The sequence below is a fragment of the Triturus cristatus genome, chromosome 6 (assembly GCF_964204655.1).
Source record: "Triturus cristatus chromosome 6, aTriCri1.1, whole genome shotgun sequence".
NCBI classification, from domain to species: domain Eukaryota; kingdom Metazoa; phylum Chordata; class Amphibia; order Caudata; family Salamandridae; genus Triturus; species Triturus cristatus.
Window position 1 is genome coordinate 1395640520 of NC_140589.1, and position 23140 is coordinate 1395663659.

At 40.6% G+C, this 23140-nt stretch overlaps 1 protein-coding gene across 7 annotated transcripts in view; it reads left to right on the top strand.

The window, feature by feature from the left end:
• Positions 1–23140, top strand: part of RALGAPA2 (Ral GTPase activating protein catalytic subunit alpha 2) — a 1855355-nt gene that overhangs the window by 460483 nt on the left and 1371732 nt on the right. For all 7 annotated transcript variants that reach the window (XM_085612413.1, XM_085612412.1, XM_085612410.1 and 4 more), the window contains exon 10: positions 16192–16422. In XM_085612413.1, the coding sequence (XP_085468539.1) occupies positions 16192–16422 (231 nt within the window). The remainder of the gene's footprint in view (positions 1–16191; positions 16423–23140) is intronic.

Below are 23140 nucleotides of genomic sequence, written 5' to 3' on the forward strand. Positions count from 1 at the left end.
TTGTTCTTTTTGGCTGAAGCTGCTGGCTTTGAGTGGCTCCCTACCCAAACAAACTATGCTATCGCAGCTCAAGCAGGAGCCATTCTCACTTTACTGCTGGCATGGAGTTTCACTCTGGTGCAGTAGTGTATTTTCCCATGCCAATACACAACTGGCCAAGTCGGTCAAAGTGTCGATCCGGTAACTATATGTCCACTCTAAAAACTGCATTTTTTCCTGTGGAAGGTCTTTTTACCCCTAATGACATTGAAGTTGTTTTTGGGAATATTGTGCACTCCAATTGGGATACGTTATCTACTTCATCACAGTCGCTTTTAGAATAAGCAATTTATCCCAAAAACGTCAGTGCATTGCCTTGCTGATTGCTCTGATATTGCATCAATTTCTTTAATTGTTGCTTTTGAGTAATGTAAGTAAATGTGTACACATCTGTATATGTTCATTGACAATGAACAAACTCGACTCAAGTTTCATTAAAAAAAAAAAAAGGTTTTATCCGGATTTTGGCTTCTATCCTTAATACTTTTAATTCATTCTCAGTCTTTAGACAATTTTAATCACATAAATTCTTGAAGTAATCATATGCAATAAAGTTACAGCATACATTTTGAAGTCACAATGAAACTTTATGAAGAAGTTAGGAACAGGAGAGGAATAATAATCATAATTTTTCCAGTCTAATTCATGTAAATGCTGCGAAGGACCTATAAGAAAATACAGTTACTTGAATTCTGTGAGAATAGTCAACATAATCATTCTGGAGGGGCGTGGCTTAACAGCCGAAGATGGTGGACGCTCTTCACTAAGGTCCATGCTCATCTCCTGTCATCCAGCAAATCCATGGCATGGCAAAACAAGGTCGCTGTTATTATGCTGTTCGAAGATTAGAAACAAACTCCAGCTCGACTGGGTACAGTTCTGTGTGAGCGGGGTTTCTTGGCGAGGTAGAACGGCCTATGCCCTGCGGCTGGGCTCACATTGGAATAGCTGGCCAAATGAAGCTGTGGAGGGAGTAAGGGAGGCACTGTGGAGCTCCACTGGGGTGACTGCTATATCCAACAGAGAGGAAGGTGGTGCGCAGCTAGAACCCGGCTGCATCTGCTGGACAGGTTCTCTGCGTAAGGCAGCTCTGGGTGACACAGAGACTGGTGAATAGGGAAGCAGCAGTGACATGGCCTAGGACTGCTCAGCCGTGAGGAGAGAGAGGTGAGGTGGCATCCCCCCAGAGGCCCTGGGGAGTCCTGGTGTTGGCAGTGCACTGCATTGAGACCAGAGCTTGTTGAGTAGTCGTCTGGATACACTGTTGTCCACAGAGAGACTTGAGTGGGCCTGAGTGGTGTGTGACCTGGGTGGATGTGCCCTCGCACATAGTTGCCTTGTCTTGAAGCGGATTTCACCTAGGGGGCTGTAAGTAATCTTGATCTCTAGCGGACCTGAGGCTTGAATGGTGGTCTCCAAATATTGAGGCCAGCGAGAGACTCTAATCATGAGTAAAGTGTACTGGATATGGAACACAGACATTTTGGTCTCTGTGCAATAGTATGTTGGGGAAAAGCGCCTGATCTAGACAATAGTGCCTGGACTCCCTTGGCACTGAGAGAGCCTGAGGCACCACAACCCCTCTCATGTATGAGGGGCTTGGCCAGCTGAGGTGGGCCTTCAGATGCAGGGTAAACCCTTTTCAGTGCAGGGAGAAAGTCCGGCAGCTACTCCAGGGATGGGAATGGCAGCAGCTCTAGCATGTTAAAATTGATAAATACACCAGGCCCAGTCCTGCGATAGGTGACCCTGCATTGGAAGTGAAACGGCGATCGCTGGAACACTCCCTTGATCCAACGGCCTGTATACTGCAGGCAATATATGATTCCAGTCTATCTCTGGAGGACAAGATTGGCAAACTGAGCACTGACCCCCTCCTTGCTCAGACAGGACCTGTGGAACACTGTTGAATGGGTTGAGGGATGAGTATAAGAGGCCGAAGACTCTATTCGAACTTTCTGTACAGCCATCTCGGATTTCCAGGGTAGTAGTTTGTCAACTAGAGGTCCGTTGGAAAATGCAGAGGGTCACTTACGATGAAACAATATTGGCATAATCTGCAATCCTGAGGGCTTCGAGGTCCATTCAATCACACTGTTCATTGCAACCTGATTGAAATCTTGTGTCCCTGCGGAGGAGGTATTGCCTTGCTTTCTGGTTGAGAGGGCACACAGATCTTAGACCCCATGTCCCCAACCGGGTGCACGCCTGCGGCTGATCATTACTCATATCTTTAACTTAGTAGACTAGAATGCCATCCTGAGAACCCCCTGAAAATTGGACAGGGTGCACTGTGGCCTGCGACAGTGATTTCCTATACTATACCCTCAAAGTCCAGCAGCAACGCAGCTCATTCCTTGACGTGAAGCAAAAGGTACAGGCGATGCAAATACAATATATGGTCCTGTAAGTGATGCATATGGACAAAACTTTATTCTTTGAAACACCTGAAAGTGCCTGGTACTGGATTGAAGAGCAGCCTAACCTCAAGGGAATTTTCCATCCTCTCTAACGGTCTTCGTACAAGCAGAATGCAAGCAATGCTCCTGAAGGCAGCAGCCATATATTGTAATCGTATTTGTATAGTGCTTACTAACCTTGATGAGGTGTTAAAGTGCTTTTCGACGAGTAGCCCACTACTCTGGGATCCAAAGGATTAGAGGTGGATTAGTATGGGGGAAATATAAATTATAAATTTGCGCAGGGAACATGTGAGTCTGTTAGTTTGAGTGCATAGGATAAAGGAGAGATAGAGGAGGGAAGAGTCTAGATAGTGTTATTTGGGAGCTCACAGTAGTAAAATGAGCTTTGGGATGAGTCAAAGAAGGGATACTGGAGCTAAGAGTCTAGAAAGTGTTATTTTAGAGATCATATTAGTAAGATTAGGTTTGGGGTGAGTCAAAAAGAGCGATAAAGGGAAGTTTCTAGAAAGGGTTATTAGGGAGATCATAGTAGTGAAATGAGGTTTGGGATGAGTCAAAGGAGAGACACAGGAGGGAATAGTCTAGGAAGTGTTATTTTAGAGATCATAGTAAAATTGAAGTTTGCTGTGAGTTAAGGAGGGATGAGTCAAAGGGTTTTATAAGAGATCATAGTAGTAGACAGGGGTGGCTCCTCCATTATGGCAGAGGAGCGTCACCCCACTGCTTTCTCACAGTGCAAGAAGCAGAAACATAAAGTGGGTAAACTACCATTTTATGGTTCTGCATCTCGCACTGCGAGAAAGCAGGGAGATTTGGTTGGCGGGACTGCTCGATTGTAAGGGAGGAGTTGCTTGCCCAATGCTGTGGGCCCTGACTGTTTGGTCGGCCCTCTGGGGCTGACTAAACCAGTAATGCGCACTCTCCCTTTTCTCCATGTAGGCTGCATGCAGCCTACATGGAGAAAATGGCTTCCCATAGACGCCTGTGTGGTCGGCTGCCATTGCAGCGTTGTGATTGGCTGAGGGGAGGGAGCGGAGGGCTTAGCGGAGGTGAGGGAGGTTGCCTGCTTAAAACAGAGATATAAAATTATATTGCATAAAGTTCCGTATGTACATGTATGGATAGACAGAAATTCAGACTTTGAGGTGTTGCTGTATGTAAAGCTAATTTATTTGTGTATTTTATGATTTTTTTTTTTTAAAGTTCCTCAATACTTAGTGAAGCCCTTATAGATGCAGTTGTTATGATTATATTTACATACTGTGATGGATAAATAAAATAAACAGAGTCCCATAAGCAACTAATCAAATAACTTCTATGAAAACTATGGTGTGACGTATATGCATATTAAGCATAAAATAATGTGTATTATATATATTTTTTTTAACCAAAAGTAATGTATACATTTGTTAAGCAGACCTAAAGAATATCTGTATATTTGTATACCATAATTAATATATATATGTACTAAGAAATGCACATATCTAAATACTTACATAAAATCAAATTATATTGTAATTTAACAAGGGTACCCCTAAATTAGATTTCCTATCTCAGGGTTTTAAAGCAAAAAAATTTTGAACAAAACTGTATAGGAAACAATTCAACAAAGGTAATGCACAAACAATCAAACACTTCAGTTTTGAACCCCTATTGGTTGAATATGACAACTGATACATATATTTTTCATTAAATCATTTTATTTCTTACTTTCTTATTCTCTTTTTTATATATATAGCCCTTCTTTATACATATTCTGTATCAAAATCATTATATCATATCATACTCATGTAGACACTTGTGATTCTACTATACAAAGAAATACCAAAGGGAGAAACAGAAACAATGAAAAACAGAAAACAACATAGGAAATAATCATGGGTTATGGCTAATGCTTGATTCTACGCGCGTTTCGGCGTTCTGCCTTCTTCAGGTGGCCATAATTCTGATACCTCCTATAATAAGAGAAACAAACTATAATTGTCTGTACATACCATTTCAAACTCAAGTGCATATTAGTAATTCTAAAAAACCTGTCTTTATTTACAACTATCTACAAACATATATTGATCCCTATCTTTATACAAATTCCTGTACATATTATTTACAAAAAATCAAACAAAATCAGTCTCATTCATTTCCAATTCACTTTGACGGTCTGTAGTATTCTAAATAGTCCATTACAGTTCCTGTGTTGAAAAGTCTAAAGCATCCGGATACGTCTAGTGGTTACTGCACCCCTTCAATCTATCTAAGACGGTATAGTCAATCCATCTATTGTTTATTCGGTTACCTAAGTACTATCTTTAATTATTTTAAATGATTATATTTCTCGTAACCTGGTTTAGAATCTATTTAAGACAAATATTTTAGCGAAAATGAAGTTCATTGGGATTCTATTTATTCGCTGTATATACGGTCGTGTCTGCATGTTTACTTCATTACCTTATTTTTTTTGTATACATGCCGCTGACTGATTTCCACTAACAGGGGAGTTTTAGCGGATCTGTCCACCTTGTATCGGGATGCCTTATTACAGTTGAGGATTTATGGAACGTGTTAGTGCCAAAGATTCTACAACAGAATAAAAACAGAGATAGTATAGATATTTTTTGTATTTTAGTTTTTTGGTAATTGACACGATCTCTATGATCCGAATCTGCATACTTTGTGTGTATAGCACTAGCTAACTTACTCTCAAATCTCTGCGTATTTCCAACGTGCGCCGGGTAGGAATTCCCGCCAAACTTAAGGTGTATCAAACGAGTGGTTAGTTTTCAGATTGGGTTCTTGTGCTGTATGAAAAAGAGCACCATGTCAATATTTCAGTATTTATTTGATTTGCTATTTTATTTATTTATCGGTGTGATTAGTTCCTACTAAGGACTTGTGATTTCTATGTATTACTTACTCAAAATGTAATAGCGTATCACCAATTCGCGATGATCAGGCTTTGCCGTTGGATTCTAAATATGTGGGGGAACCACTGGTATTTGAAAGATGTAGCAACGCGTGTTGAACGAAGCTCACTGAAAAGTCAGTATTGCCCTTCAATCTGAAAGAAAACACAACATCAAAACTCCCTAAATCTAACATCTTGTAGTGGGGATATCAGTTACTGTTTCTTCTAGCTTACGATTGTTCTGTGATACTTACTGGCAAAGTACAAACATTCGGCGTTGGGGCTGTCCCATCCAAACCACGGCGTGTGCGTGAGTCGTTCGTTTTTTTTTTTTTTGGAATAGACGTGCAGTAACTTTATCTAAAAAAGAGTGTATACATCTAGGTGACTACCTTTAAATGTCCCACGTTCAAAAAAGACGGAAGGAGAAGCCCCTTCTATGTTTGCTATTTACCGAAAGGCCGATTTACACTCACCAGGTCATCTTTATTCTCTGCTTATCCAGCTTCAAGGAATCGTATCGGCATACAAACGCCGCTAGTAATTTGGAGCCCTGCTATATTTCGCAAGCCCTCTTGCTATTGGTCAGTTTTGATCTAAATTGACCTATCGTGCGCTTCACAGCAATAGTGTCCATTTGCATATTAAAGGCGTATGCACATGCCGCTGGGTGAATTCTAGATTTTCATGAAGACAAACACTGATGTCCATACTGGAAAACCAATTAAGGTCTGACAAGGGAGGAAAGATAGTCCCGCCATTGGTCAATTATACTCTGTCCTAAAAGACACTCGCCCATTTTTCAATGGTGTTCGTGAATAGACTTAAAGGGGCAGGTGCTTACTCCTGCATTCTCTTCCTAATTAGAGCAGACAAAGGCATCTACATTTGATCGAAACAGGATGAAAACAATCATTTTACCAGAAGGGGAGTTTGTTGAGCCCATGTACTTATTTGTACTATGATATTGCAGATTGCATAAATATCTAAAGAGTAATATCTGCATTTTAGAACATATGTCCACTAATTTGACCATATCTTGAAGATCTAAATATAAGGACACTGTATATTGGCATTGATGTCCTACCAAACCCATATGTTGATTTCTGCTTGTATTAGTTATTATTTCAATAATGCAGATGATATACGGCTAGTTATTATAGCGAATAGCTTGGCTCCATGGGATCTCATTATTTAAACCTCTTTTGTATGTGTCTAGCGAAAAAATCCAAAAGACCTCTCTTCTTTTGCGTATCTCCATGCCTTGTGTTCCACTGGTATTGATTTTCTCTAAAATCAACCATTTTATGTTCTCTGTGGTGTGATTGAAATCAATAAAATGCTGTACCAGTGGTGCCTGTAGTTTTTTCGTTCTAATGGCTGACCTATGTTCCGTTAAACGTGTCGCCATTGATCTTGATGTTTCCCCTACATAGGTTTTGTTACAGGGACATTGAATTGCATATATTATATTGGTGGTTTTGCAATTCGTTAAGCTCTGCAGTTCTATTTCAACTCCATTGATGGAGTATTGCTTTACCTCTAGGGCAGACTTGCAGGCAAGGCATGACATACATCTATAGTTTCCTTTGATGACAGGCAGACCTCCAATGGTAGTTTGTATGGAGGTGGTTGTTGGTTTTTGCATGCGGGACCTTGTTACTAAATCCTTCAATTTTTTATTTTTCCGGTAAGCAAACATTGGTCTTGGCAGGGGATTTGAATCGTTTCTTGTGGCATTCAAAATGTGCCAATTTGAGTTGACAATTTGGCGCATGGACTCATTCATGGTTGAGTGCCTCATTACCATTACCAAGCGATTTTGTTCTTTCGGTGGTTTCTTACTCAACAGACATTGACGGTCAAAATAGCGCGCTCTTTTAAAAGAGTCACGCACTAGCCTCCTGGGGTAGCCTCTGGCTATGAATTTCGCCTTCATGATCTCCGATTGCTTGTCATAGTCCACTATATTGGTGCAGTTCCTCCGGAGACGAAGGAATTGCCCAAAAGGGATGGTTGCTTTTTGTGCTCTAGGGTGATAGCTCGAAAAATGCAAGAGCGTGTTCCTTGCTGTGGGTTTGGTAAACAGATCCACCACTAGCTGTTGTCCAATGGATTTAATGGTTACGTCTAGAAATTCAACATTACATTTGTTACTGACAGCTACAAAACGGATATTTGGATCACAAAGATTTAACCAGGAGACAAATTCCGTTAGATCGTCCTCTGTCCCATTCCAAATGTAAAAGACATCACGGATGCTTTAGACTTTTCAACACAGGAACTGTAATGGACTATTTAGAATACTGCAGACCGTCAAAGTGAATTGGAAATGAATGAGACTGATTTTGTTTGATTTTTTGTAAATAATATGTATAGGAATTTGTATAAAGATAGGGATCAATATATGTTTGTAGATAGTTGTAAATAAAGACAGGTTTTTTAGAATTACTAATATGCACTTGAGTTTGAAATGGTATGTACAGACAATTATAGTTTGTTTCTCTTATTATAGGAGGTATCAGAATTATGGCCACCTGAAGAAGGCAGAACGCCGAAACGCGCGTAGAATCAAGCATTAGCCATAACCCATGATTATTTCCTATGTTTTCTGTTTTTCATTGTTTCTGTTTCTCCCTTTGGTATTTCTTTGTATAGTAGAATCACAAGTGTCTACATGAGTATGATATGATATAATGATTTTGATACAGAATATGTATAAAGAAGGGCTATATATATAAAAAAGAGAATAAGAAAGTAAGAAATAAAATGATTTAATGAAAAATATATGTATCAGTTGTCATATTCAACCAATAGGGGTTCAAAACTGAAGTGTTTGATTGTTTGTGCATTACCTTTGTTGAATTGTTTGCTATACAGTTTTGTTCAAAAAATAAAATCAAATTATGCATGTTTTCATGCACAGACAGAGGCATGCACAGGCCTAGTCTGTACATTTGTGTTTGAGTGTTATGGTCATGTAGGAAAGAGCCTAACTCTTGAGTTGTCTTCCTAAGATAAGATAGTTCTCTGTTGCTCTTATTTTTGGGGGTAATGAATTTCAGTTTGTTTGCATGAACAGAGAAAGATGTACCACCCAGGTTTTTAGGTCTTACCTAGGCAGTGCTTGTGCTGTCTCTTCGAGACATGCTGTATTCAGAATATGTACATAAAGCTCTTCCCACTTTCCCCCCATCTTTTTAATTGGCTCCTGTCCCTGGCCTTTGTAAATGGTGGCTTTTCTTTGTCAATTGGCTTAATAGTCCCGCCTTAGTACCGCCTTGTCTCTTCTTGTAACCTTCCATTAGGACACCCCCTGTTACATGTGTTGTTACTCCCAAGGTCTTAATTACAGCCTAAAGACACTATTTTCTTATAACGGTTCAGGCAGGACACACACTTGGTCCTAAGCTAGGCTGGCAGTGGTTACTTCACTCGCGAGAACATCTCACATTTATATGAGACCGTCTATAAATTTCCCTTCATCAGCTCCACACAGAGTACAACCTAATCTGGAATTGATATAAGAATTCTATTGTCACATTTCAAAGTTACTAATTTTATATATGGACATAGCTAGTTGAATGTACTGTCTTGTATGCCATGCATTTTGAATAGGGTGGATTTGCCATATTTTCTGCAGGGTGCAGTACCATTTGTGGCCAAAAGAGGCCCCAGTGGTCCTCTTTTGGCCACATATGGTAATGCACCCTGTAACATGGCTAGGTAAACAACATTGCCATTTATGTCAATAACTCCAACTTTGCAGGATGCAGTACTATATCTGGCAAAAAGAGGGCCCATGGAACCTCTTTTGGCCTCATGGTACTGCACCCTACAACATGGCTAGGTAAAACAAGCATTTGCAATGCAATAGGTCTCGCATTTACCCGAGTTTGAGCTATTGGCATTGTAAATGACAAAGCCATTTATTTTAGGTTTTGGTTTTTAAAACATAAATAAAAGGTATTGCCATTTACAATGCCAATAGCTTAAACTCGCTTAAATGTGAGACCTATTGCATTGTAAATGCTTGCTTTTCTTGTATGCTGGGGTTTTGAGATGAGGTGCCAATCTTGAGCGGAGATTCCTTTGTGGTAAGTATTTGGTAATTTTATTGAAAAGTGGTCCTGTTCCATGTATTGCTTTGTGGGTGATTAGGGTGACCAACCATCTGTAAATTTCACGGACTGCCTGTAATTTCGCCCTTTTGTCCGTGAAGAAGTCTTTCACTGACTCCTTTTGTCCGTAATTTCAGGCATTGGTGTGAGATCCAAGGTGTGTTTGTCCCTGTGTGCTGATCATGATGCCTGTATTTGTTACTTAAAGGTATAAAAACCCTCTGAAATTCGAGCAACTGAGCGGCGTGGGCTTCCAAACTCCACCACGAGTTTGGAGGCCCACGCTGCTCAGTTGCTCGAATTACTGAGAGGGGACTATTATAGCCCGAGCCGGTATCCCGAATACGGATGCGACTTTAAAAACAAAACTTCAGAGGATTTTTATACCTTTAAGTAACAAATACAGGCATCATGATCAGCACACAGGGACAAACACACCTTGGATCACGTCTTTACTCAGTAATACGCTTTGGATATCTTGTTTATACGTTGTACTCTACAGACTGATATATCTAGGATTTGCGTTATAAACATTTTGGGCTATTCATTAGTTTGATCTCCGGAATCTCTACTTTTAAAACAGTTTGAAAATCTTTTTGGGATAAATATAAGGAAACACCATTGAGTCTCATACCTGAGTCGCATCCTACAAAATACATGAAGAAACCGGATCGGCTACCGTCACGGGCATTAATTCTTGTCTGGAAAGCCTTGAGGAAGTCACTGGATGTGACGAAACACGTGTCGGCTGTTCTCGTGCATCTTGATCAAGACTGTATAGCTGTGAATTCTTTTTACAAAATCTCCCCATTTTGCATGTTCTTTGTAACAGGGGTTTTTCACAGTTTTGATAGAATTTGTGATGTTTTGAAATAAAGAAAGTATTTTGTATGACTCATCTTTGTTGTTTACCAGTGACACATTGATGACATAATTTTGTGAAGCTAACGGTTTTACATGAGAAAGGATATAATATTTAGAGTACCGGGGTATAACTAGTTTATTCTGTATTGCACAGTGACAGTTGACAGTACCTGTGTACCCAAGGTAGTAGGGTACATTCTTTACCCTTAGTGGCACCTTAAACAATTTTTCCATTGTTTAGAGTAAATATGAGAATCAACCATATTTATGACTGCCCAGTCTGATTATACACCTTTCTGAAGTGCGACCCCTCATAACACTACTACCGCCTTTTGTATTGTAACCAGTTCTCATTCATGGACAGAAACAAACCGTGTTAGTTATCTCCTATACACTCTCCTATTCATTCTCAACTAATGTATGCAGCCATTTGTTGATGAGTTGCAACAACTGCAAAATGCTGCTGCTCACATAATGTCTTCCAGTAAGCAACAGCTATCATTAAAGGAACACAATTATTTCCTTTTTTCCACGTTTTAAAATGTATAACCCTCAGAAGGCACTGCAGACCGCAAAAAACATGTTGCCCTGTGTGTCAAGATTCAGACCAACTAGGCAGAGTGGACATACATTTTCATTTTCTGTGGCCTGGAATGGAATGCCTTTCTGCCGCCTATTAGGGATCTTGGAGTTCTGACTGTGTTGAAAGGTAGGCTCAAAATCCAGCTCTTTGAGCATGCCTTTCACCTTACTTCATTTTTGTAATACACAGCACCTGTTTAATATCGCTGGTCAAGAATTCATGAGTTCAGTCTCTGAAGTAAGTGTGCTTTATAAGAATCCATGAAGTAACACACTGCGAAAAAGAATAAATAAACTCTAAAAAAAAGTTAAAAAAATATTACAGGCACAAGTAATAAAGGTAATAATCTTCAAAGCTCATGCTGAAAACCAAGAAAACCTGAGACAGAACAAAGTGATACCAACAACTGGATCAATAACAATACCCCAGCTACCCCCAAGTCCTTGCCATCTCACTACCATCTTATAAAAGTGCCACTTATGGATAGCAAGTTTTGAATCTGCTGCAAATGTAACCAACTTTGTGGTATTGTTAGAGTAAAATAATTAGGCGTCAGACCATGCAGTGCTTTCCATAAAATGCATAGTACCATCATCTTATTCTGGGACATCACTAATAGCCAAGACAAAGTCAGTGGCAGCTGGCAGCTGGTGACATTTGAAAGTGGTAGCCTTAAACGAATAGGTTCAGCAAAATTTGCTTTGGTTAACAGGATTTCTGATATGGTGTTATATAGCTTGCACCAAATATAGAATTGTGTCATGAGCTTTGCGCAATATAGCTTATATGACCCCACTGATCGTCATTTTATGATCCATAAAAGGGTGAAACGCTGAAAGGCACCAGCAAAGTGTCTGAAGTATAACTTGCAGGTTATTATGTAAATCACTGCAGCATGTGCTCAGCTTTCTTACAGAATAGAAGTAACACTGTAGAATGATTATGTTGGCATGCGTAATGGGAAGCTAGAGTACTCACTGTCTTCTTTCCTTAATTATGTTGCTTTTACTTATTTTACTCTTCTTTATATTTTGATGTTGTTGCCTACCATACTGTTGGCTTCATTTGTGTGGCTACATAAACAAGACAGACTAACCTAAGGAATGATGTAAGGTAGTCTATCCCACAGTGCATCTAGCGTATCCCACTAGCAAAAGGCCTCACGTACTAGGCATTTTTGTGATCGCCAACTATGCGAATCACAAAATTGAATGCATGTGTGGAGTAAGGGAGTTGTAAACAGATAATTTTAAAGATAATGCAGATCAATTATGTCACTGTAGGAATAGTTCTGCAGGTTTGTCGGATTGACAGTTCTCTGGATAGTTCTTTGCATGTACAAGAGTTAGTGTGCGTTTGTTGTGAACAGAGTATCTTAGAATGATCTGGAGAATTCACTTAGCGTGATGTTCTGGATCTGATATTTGAGATTGCAGGAGGCTGGGGGTGCAGTGAAGGAGAGAGCACAGGGAGTAGGGATTGCAGGACTAAAGCACTGGAGTCAAAGGATACCACAGGAGGCTGATGATCCAGAGAGAGAGAGAGAGAGCATCAGGAGGAGAGGGAGCATACGAGCAATGTAAAGGTGTCAAACGATAGCACAAGAAACTTCTAGCACACAAAAAATGTGCTGGAAACGAGGGAACACAGGCAGCACAAGGAGTTGACTGTCTAGGAGCTAGGTGGAGATAAGGGAGAGCACAAAAACAGTAGGGCCTGGCAAGAGGGAAGATAGAGGCTGGGGCTCGAGGGGAGCCAGGACAGAGAGAGATGGGCAGCCATGTCAGACAAACGAACAGCTATGTGGCTATACTGAATAAGCAGCTCCCTACGTCATTGTCATATGAAATCTCTTTATCAATATAATAACTACACTTTCACAGTTGCTTTATTAACCTTCTTTTTTTTCTCAAATATTCTTGAAAAGGCACCAACTGCCCACTCTTTTTTCAAACTTTTCTCGGGGGAGAACCCCCCACCCGAGCCCCCCTAATGACATTCAGGCTCGCTTGCTGCGCTCGCCGCTGGACACTCATCACAAACTTTTACGGCTCACCACTTTCAAATGTCACCAGCTGCCACTGCTCCTGCCAGAGCCCAGGGCATGGCAAACTAATTTTGTTTATGGGCTCCTGTCACCTCACCAGGGGCCAACCTCTGGGGTGGGTAGAGGTTTCATTTTGGGTCATGTTACCCAGGTGCATCCAATATGCAAACGCAGGTATTTAAGTTTCACTCTGGCACACAACAGATGCAGTGCAAGGTTCTCTCAACCGAATATAAACTTATTTTGACTTGTGCTTGTGTTGGTTGTCTGTTTACCTATGTAATATTGCGCGACCTCCTCTAAATTGTCTGTAAAATGTACCTTTTGTCCAACATTTTTGTCCTGAATTCTGACCTTCTGTCCTGAATTTTGACCCTTTGTCCTGAATTTTTACACTCACTCTCCTGAATTTGTACCCATGTCAGTGGGTCACCCTATGGGTGATACAGAGCAGCTTGAAGGTGGATCTTCTAGCAATTGGTAACCAATGTATGGCCCTCAAGGTAGTGGATTTGTGGGCTTGTGGCTTTACATGTAGGAGTAGTCTGACAGCAGATTTCTGAATTTGCTGTTGGTTTTTCATAGTTGATAAAGATGATCCGTGGTAGAGGCCATTGACATCAAGTTTAGACAGAACAAGTGAGATAGTAGCTTGGACCTTGTGTGGAAATCCAAGGTGGGAGAAGATGCGTTGCAGAGTCTTCATAGTAATGAAGCTTGATCTTGCTAACTTTTCCACTTTGGCATTCATTGATAATTTGGAGTCCATGGTAATCACAAGGTTTCTTACTTCCTTAGATACTTTAGGAGGTGGTCCCAGGTCGTCCGGCCAGGCATAGAGTGGCTCATAATTTTTCCAGTCGCCACATGGGAGTATTTCTACTTTTGAAAACACTCAATTTGAGGTGTCTCCACGTCATGCACTTATCAACTGCTCTGAGGCAACTGAAGATTTTTGAATTTCCAATGTCTTTGGTGCTTTCCAGTTTAAGAAATACTTGTGTGTAATCTGCATAGTTGTAGCAAGTGAGCTGATGAAATTCATTGATCATTGCAGGTAATGACTTCATGTAAATGCTGAAAAGCATTGGTGAGATTATACAGCCTTGAGGGACCCCTGCTTTTGTGAAGTATGGTTATGAGAAAGGTGGGAGTATGGATGAAATTTGTTCTGTTTCGAAGGTAGGATGTAATCCAGTCGAGAGCAGTCCCCTCTATGCCAGTTTTGTAGAGTCTTTGATTTAGACTGTCATGGTCAATTTTGTCGAAGGAGCTCAAAGATCCAAGAGAAGTAGTGGAGTGACCCCGTTCAGGTCTACTATGTTTTTAAGGTCATCTCAGATGGCGATGAGGGATGATTCTGTGCCTCTTCCTAGATGGAATCCTGTTTGGAAGTCTGAAAGTATGGAGTTATCTTTGATAGATTTTGATCAGTTTGCCCAGGAAAAGTCCATTTGTAATTGGTCTGTAGTTTGTTTGGGTCATGCGAGTCCAGGTTTGTATTCTTAAATCATGGACCTATTAGTATTCCTTTTTTAAGTGTTCTGGAAAGATTCCTGTAGTTGAAGAATTATTGAGGATTTTTCTTACTGGTGTGGCAGCAGAGGTAGTTTAAAAGAATGTTCTTGAAGACTTGTGGTGGACAAGGGTCAGAAGGGCAGCTTGCTGGCTTGCTTGCTTTGACCAGATCTATAAATTCACTTTGTGATAGTTGTTTGAAGGAATGCAGAGGCTGGGTTAGCCTACCCTTGGAGGGGATTGTTGGAAATGGGTTGGTGCTGGTGGCATTCCTTTGTGATAAATAGGAGCCCAACATTTCTGCTTTGTTGTGTAATCATTTGCCAGTTTGTCAGAAAATTGTTGAGGCATGGGATGAGTTCCTTCTGTTTATTTAGGATTACGAAATTCACTGAGAATTTTATAAAATTCTTTATTTGTACATTTAGCATTTTGAATTGTGTCTGAATAGTACCTTTTTTTATTTAGCTTTTTTGATTGTTGATTTGCATATTCTGTTAAGGTTTTGTAGGTGAAGTTTGTCTTGATTACAATTTGTTGTGAGCCAGGTGCGTTGCAGCTTTGAAATGTATTGTTTTTTCTTTTTTTTTGGTTCAGCATTCCAACAGGGTGCTCGTTTTCTTTTGTCCTGTTTTGTTGTTCTTAGTCGCATTAGGATATCAAATGCTTCCTGGAACCACTGATAAAGTTTCTGAATGGAATTTATTGTGTCTAGATTTGTGTTGGAAACTAGTTGCGTTTCGAAGTGTTCAAAATTGAGTTTGTTCCACAGTTGATAGGTGGATGCATGTAAGGTGGCCTTAGGTATGTTCATTTGTGGTGTTTTGCGTTGGAAAGCTTCCTGACGACTTCACCCTAAAGATGCTGCTACCGAAACTGTCCCAACCACTGTCAGATGGAGAATTAGCAGCATTAGATTCATCATCCCAACACCTCTATTTCATTACTTTTAACTGCTCTACCGGGTACTACTACTGACCATACATAGGGGTCCCATCTCAACGCTGGCGTTTGGTTCAACATTCAATCAGACAGTTTCCTTGTTCTTTATGTTGCACAGTGTGTTTTTATTTGTGTTACTGACGGGTTGACAGATGCTTGAGGGGATGAAGGGTTGGGGTAGAGTGTTTCTGTTTATCTTTTCTCTTGATCCAGTTGTAATTGCTTCACGGATGATGAACCACGATATGTGTTTCTAACCCAGCAGTAGAAGAGAAGGGACCCTGAGGCTCCTTGCAATCTCAGTAAAAATGTTGTTTAACTGTGTGCTTGCCAACTTCACCTTTTCAAGGAAGTTATGGATCTTATTTTCCAGTAGGGAAACCTTGCCCTCTAAAAGCACAACGTCAGCCTCTTCGCACCTCTTTCTGTCTCTAACATAAGCCACGGCTCACTGAGGGTCTAGAACTCAATCTCGGTGCCTGTGTATGATACTTAATTTATTTGGAAAACAAGACTAAGTGAAACTAAATAGTGTAACAAGCCATAACAAAAGTCTTTATGAGGGCTACTATTTCCAACAGTTCACGTCTGATATTGAGTGATTCTTGGAATTCGTCATGCTTTTTCAAGTTAATGTGTGCTCGTCCTCTACCTTTGTGGCATGGCTGCCTTATGATTGTAGTTAGGGCCGTGTTTTCTTTTAATCTGTTTGATTTGTGAGCAATAAGGGTCTTTTTTTTCTCCATTTATAGAATGTGACTGTTGGGAACACTATGCAAGAGAAAAACACTGAGACTGAGACTAACACACAGCTGGAGCAGGAAAAGAACCATTCCAACAGCAGCACATTGTCTGATAGACGACTAAGCAATTCCAGTCTATGTAGCATTGAAGAAGAAAAAAAGGCAGAATATGAAATGGTACAAAGAATTCTATTGTCTACTCGTGGCTACGTGAATTTCGTCAATGAGATCTTTCGCCAGGTGAGTTACTGTTTCTTTATTTTGTGATGGCAGTGTCGTTTCACTCAGCACCATCGAGTTTCTTGGTGAATGACTTGCATTGAAGAAAACCTTAGCTTGTGTATGTTATTTATTGAAACACAAATACACCTACAAGTTGGCTTAATGTGTGACACTGCAGTGAGCAACACCAGCATACATGCTTTGCTGCTGTCCATTAATTTTTCCATGCAGCAAATGTATATCTCACAAGAATACATGTGGAGATAAAAAAAAGGCAGATTCACTTTAATGATGATTCTAGTTGTGCGGACCTCACCTATGTGTTTCCTCTGCAGTGTAGAGGCACAGGCTCTTAGTACAATAGTGTGAGAATGGCCCCTTTCTTGCTAGGTCAGCACTGGATAAAGATGAAATGCACAGAGGTAAAATATCTGAGTGTGGCTATAAATATATTTGTAAGGAAAAAGAGATGAAAGCTCCTGTAGTAAATGGACGCTCACACAAGGCTTCTCGCCCCAGCACAGCTACTCATTGGTAATATTATGCAGTGCGTTAATCTGGGTAAGACCAATTTAGAGTGTCCAGTGAATTAGGATTGGTTCTAATTAGGAAAATAAGTAAATGTACTCATGAAGCAACCTACATAGTTTAACCCGCTAAGTCTGCATTATTGTGTCTTTAAATTAGCCATCCCCCTTGGTAGCAAAGTGAGTTACATGTGCCTTGTTGCTCCTACGTAATCTCTCGCTCTCTCTCTCGCTCTCTCTCTCGCTCTCTCTCTCGCTCTCACCCTCGCTCTCACCCTCGCTCTCACCCTCGCTCTCACCCTCGCTCTCACCCTCGCTCTCACCCTCGCTCTCTCTCTCTCTCTCTCTCTCTCTCTCTCTCTCTCTCTCTCTCTCTCTCTCTCTCTCTCTCTCTCTCTCTATATATATATATATATATATATATATATATATATATATATATATATATATATATATATATATATATATATATAATATATTCACTGAAAAAAACATAGGTTTCAGGGGCGTTATAGTTAGTTGGACATTTCACTCGTACAAAACCAGTGAAATTCCCCCGTTATAGTTAATTCAGCTAACTATAACTCACGCCCCCGCAATGCACTGCTGATGTCACATATTACATCACTCATGACATGGTCAGTGACATCACTCATGACATTTCAAATTACATCACTCATGACATCATCCAGTGACTGTGTGTTTATGTAAAGTTTAAATATGTTTGATATATATAGCGAAAGGCGTATTGAAGAATGAGTGGGTGTATAAGTGTCTGAATGGATGATTTAGTAGGTACATGACTGACTCTATAAGTGAGTGATTAAACGTATCTTACTGAATGCATGGGTTAGTGACTAAACTGTGTGAATGTATGTATCCGTCTGTCTGTTGGTGTGTAAGCGGCTGCATGGGTTTGTGAATAGGTACATGAGTGTCTATATGAGTTATTGATTGGTTGTCTGAGTATCTGTATGGGTGCCTGAGTGTTTGTGTGGGTGGGGTGTGTGTGATAGATGTGTGAGTGGGTAATTCACTGGGTGCATGGTTTCAAGAGTGCATCTGTGATGGACTGTATGGGTGGGTGAGTGTGTGTATGGGTGTGTTAGTGAGTGAATGGTTATCTCAGTGGTACATGTGTGAGTAACTACATATGTGAAAGGCAGTATATATGTGTGTTAGAGTATATAAATGGCTATAAGTGAGAGTGTGTAATTGTGCGAGTGGCAGTATGGATGAGTGTGTGCTTGTATCAGGGATTGTATAAGAGCGTAAGAATGTGCTAGTATTTTTATGAGTAAGTGAGCTGGTGTGTGTGTATAACTATAGGTAAGTAAATGGGAGTGTGATTAATTATTTGCATGACTGACTAGGTGTGTGAGTACCTCTATTGATGAGTGGCGGTGTGCGAGTGTCTGTATAGGTGTATGAGTGCATATGATAGTCCTGTACGAATTGAACGCAAGTATGAGTGACTGTACGGGTGAGTGTATGTGTGTGTAGACCTAAGAATCAGTGAGTGGGTATGTAGTTATTGGTGTTGGAGTGTCTATGGATTTGAGAATGGCAGTCTGTAATTTAGAGTGGGTGTAACAAAAGTTATATTAGGGTGTGAGAAGATGCATGAAATTATCACATGGATGATGTCATCAGTGATGTCATTTGAGATGTCATCGGTAATGTCATGAGTGATGTCACTAACCATGTCATGAGTGATGTAATATGTGACGTCATCGGCAGTGTATTGCGGGGCCGCGAGTTATAGTTAGCTGAACTAACTATAACGGCGGAATTTCACTGGTTTTGTATGAGTGAAATGTCCAACGAACTATAACGTCCCTGAAAGCTATGTTTTTTTCAGTGAATTTCAAAGGTTTTTTAAATGCTCATTTCTAACTATAACGTGCCTGAAATCTATGGTTTTTTCAGTGAATTTCAAACGTTTTTTTAAATGCTAATTTCTAACTATCTTCACTGAAAGCTACTATTAATAATAATAGTGGATACTTGTGTAAGTAACTAGTCCATTCCATCAGTACATGACTAGTAACTGGAATAATTACAGTGCAGGAAACCGAGTGCATGGTGAATTTATAAGTGCTTACTTATTGCTTGGATGGGTGATTGGAGGAGTGCATCGGACTCACAGGAGGATTCCTACACTGCATGGGTAATAACTTCGTATTTAGAAGAGTTTATTAATAGTATATAGGTGGTTAGAGATCTGCATGGATAGTGTACAGAATATTGTAGATGTACTTGTATTAGTAATTAGGCCATTCCATAAGTACGTGACTAGTAACTAGATGATTATAGTGCTGTATAGAGAGTGCATAGTGTATTTAGAAGTGCTTGGGTATTAGTGGACAGATTGCATTAGTATATAGTACTGGCTGGGTGACTGAAGATGGGCATGGGGAATGACAGTATCTTTGATAGACTGCAAGTGTAGTACCTGGGTGAATTAATCTTACCTGTTTTCAAGTAGATATCAAATTATTAGTAAATTAAATTCACTTCTTTTTTTAATGCAAATTTAAAATATTTTAAACTTTAGTAATAAGGTCTGTAAAAGAGAAGAAAAAATCCTGTTATTAAATATAATTTTATAGTTTTTGCAACACAACATAAGCATACAATTACATCACAAATTCAATTTGCCTTGTTTTGCTGTCTTCAGATTGTATTGAATTTCACCATAAACAGTGATTTCAATGTTGATCATCAGATGACAGCGGGCAAAAAAATACAATCAAAAAGATTGTTAAAAAAAACATATTTCTCTTCAAAATATCTACAACAAGCAAAGCTTGGTATTTACATTTTCACAAATTAACATCCTTAATAACATAGTATATAACAAAAAGATCAAATGTATGACCACCTTCTTTCGAACACAATTTTCCAAATGCAATATGAAAGAACAGAATCAATAATTGAATCCGTTACCAACACCTTCCTAACTGGCCGAATGATGTTTCTGAAAATATTTCCATTAAGTATATCGGAAATAAATTTTGGAATTCATATACATACTTTCCTAATAGGCCGAATGATGTTTCTGAAAACATTTGCAATGAGGATATCCAAGATAGACTTCTAAAATCATATTCACATGCTTCCAATAGGGTGAATGATGTATCTAAAATCATTTCTAGTGGAAATATCCAAAATATAGTCAGTAATTCATGTTGACATCTTCTAAGAATTTTGGCATCAAAAATATTAAATATGAATTCAGTAATTCATTAGGCAACCAAAATGTATACTCCTAGTGTCCATCCTTTATTGCATTTTAAATATACAGTATAGTGTCCAGATGTTGAAGTAGTTCGATCGTGGAAAACAATAGCCACTTAAAAGTTCTTCCTGAAATTGAAACTTGACCTGCCACAAAAAAAATAATTGGTTTTTCAATTTTGTTCCATCTGCTCTACAACGTTGAAGCATTAAAATAATATATTGTCCACATTTTTGTATAAATAATGGTGACAACATTTCTGATTTGCCATGAGTACATTCCATATGTTGATTAGCTGATTTTACTAAATCATTGAAAGACACTGTTTTCAAATCTGGCATTGTCAAATATATGAATCGTTCAGTGTCTATTTTAGTAGTAGATGAAAATGAACAGATGTCACATGTATGAACCCATCTGTAACGTAGTCCAAACTGGTTTGTATACCTTCATCTTCTAATACTGCAAGCATAAACATTAGAAATTCTTGAGCATCTTGTTGTACATTCGGTGTAAGTTGTGAAGATCCAGAACATATATCCAGAAGAATCCGCACATCAGAAGCAGTATGGATTTTCGTTTTATCAGTTTTCAACTTCTCAAATATAATGTAACTAAGAACAAAATCTTTTTCCTCGATTTTCCATAATTGCATGCTGTAGTTTTTCTAAAAAAAAAACACAACTTTGACTATTACATTAGCATAGCAGTTGATACCTGAACTATTTTCAAACTGATATCCTACAATATTAGCAACCATGTTCCCTTCTATTTTCTTTCCAGACTCCTCATTCTTTTCAATTCTTTTTTTCTTTGCAACCTCAGTAAAATCTTTATCATATTTTCGTTTTGGACGTATTAAACGTTTTTCATAAATAGGATATTCACCTAAGCTAGGAGCATAGTCTTCTTAACCTATTGTACTCTTTTACACAATTTACATCTGCACTAACCTTTTGGTCATCAAAATCAATCAAATACAATCCGGATAATGTTCTTACTCGAGATAATGAAACATATGCCATACCCTCCTTAAACACAGAACATCCAATATTTACCAAAGCACTGTCTACACTTAAACCTTGAGATTTATGAATAGTCACTGCATATGCTAAACACACAGGAAACTGTTTTCTACGAACATACAAATCGTTTACAAGCAAGAAACTAACAGAACAGTGTCCAATCTGTTTCACCTCTTCAATCTGATCAAATTTAATCTTCAAAAATTAAATTCCAGGGGGAGGAGCCTAGCGCTTGACCAAGATGGCCGCGTGAGCCTTGAGCTCCCGCGACCCTCGCGCCCTCCTGCAATCATCCTGTCCTAAATCCTGATTTTCATGCACGGAATCCTGCAGATGAGTCACAGCTGGGGCGATTGACGTTGTCCGGGCTAAGATCGCCCACCGGGGACCGAAGTTGTGCATGGCGGAAGATTGCGGCCTACCTCCGAAGGATGCCAGGGGCTTGCGTTGGCAGGATGCCCGGCCACTAATTGAACAACAGCGGCCTTGGGAGGTGTGAACTGGCGGACGGGTGCCGCTGCACTTTCACTTTCGCTTTCTCGCCCTTTGCTTGCTCTGGGTTGGGAGTGCTTCATGCCGATCCCCTGTTGTCTGGAAGACCTCCACTCGACCCTGGCTGGCTGCTGAAGTCCTAGTTAACCCTGTTTCCTCTGGCTGAGTGAGGGACGTCTTTTTGCGACTGACCGCCCTGCTGTTCGGGATGTCGACCAAATCGGAGGCAGACAAGCCGAAGTCTAAGACTACCAGGCGGGGAGGCTATACCCAATCCAACAATATGGATCGCTATGCCCAGCAGAAGGGGTCGCCTGGTGGTTCGGGACAGTCGCTGGAAGCACAGAAGGCCGATTCATCCCCAGCCTCGGAGTTATCATTGCAGGATATCAAGGGGGCGATAGATGGGATGCAATCTTCGATTGGGCGACAGTTCGAGACCCTGGCGCACAAGGTGGACATGATTTTGGTTGATGTCAACTTGATTCGCGCGGACCTGGGCAAAACCAATGAGCGGGTCAAGTCCCTGGACCTCAAGACTACGGGCCTCGCGGACGATGTCTCGGAACTCCAGGCTGAGGTTCGTAAGTTACGAACCGCGAATGACCTCTCCGCCCGCCGGCTCGAAGACTTTGAAGGTCGGGCCCGGCGCAACAATGTGCGCCTTATTGGGGTCCCGGAAACTTCGGAGGAGCTCTCCGTGGATTTACTCGTCGAGGACTTGGTGGTGAATCATCTTGCGCCTAAGGGCCTCGGCAAGTTTTTTGCGGTTGAGCGGGCTCACCGAGTGCCTGGCGGACGGCCTAAGGTGGGAGCCCCCCCGCGGCCGATTGTCGCCCGGATCTTTAATTTTCGGGATCGAGACGCTATCCTGCAAGCATCGAGGGTGACAGGCCCGGTGCCTTTTCAGAATGCCTCTGTGAGCTTTTATCCTGACTTCACCCAGATGGTGCAGAAACAGAGGCAGAGTTTCCTGGGGGTGAAGCGGCGGCTTAGGGAGATGGACCTGAAGTATGCCATGCTTTTCCCCGCCAGGCTACGTGTGGTGTATGAGGATCGGACTTTCTTCTTCGAATCACCGGACATGTCAGGGGACTGGTTGGATGCGCTCCCTCGGCGACTGCCCGGCCGGGACCACGTGGATGGAGCGGAAGGCGACCAGGATGGACAGAAGTGATACCTCCGGTGTCGGTCTGTTTTGACTCAGCCCCGGACAGTGACTCGCATTCTACTGCAGTAATGGGAGGGCGGCGGGTGGAAGATAGGAGCTCTTTCCTCCCATGGGGTACTTTTTGTAGATTTGTTTTTGATAGGGCGACAGGCACACTGCAAGTTGGGGGGGCTTTGTAAGCTGACGCAGGGGTGCAGGGAGGGGGGTGGGATTCGGGATGTTGGGGTTGTTGTTTGGGGTTGTTTTTTTCTTGCAAGGCGTAGCAATTGTTGTCAGTATG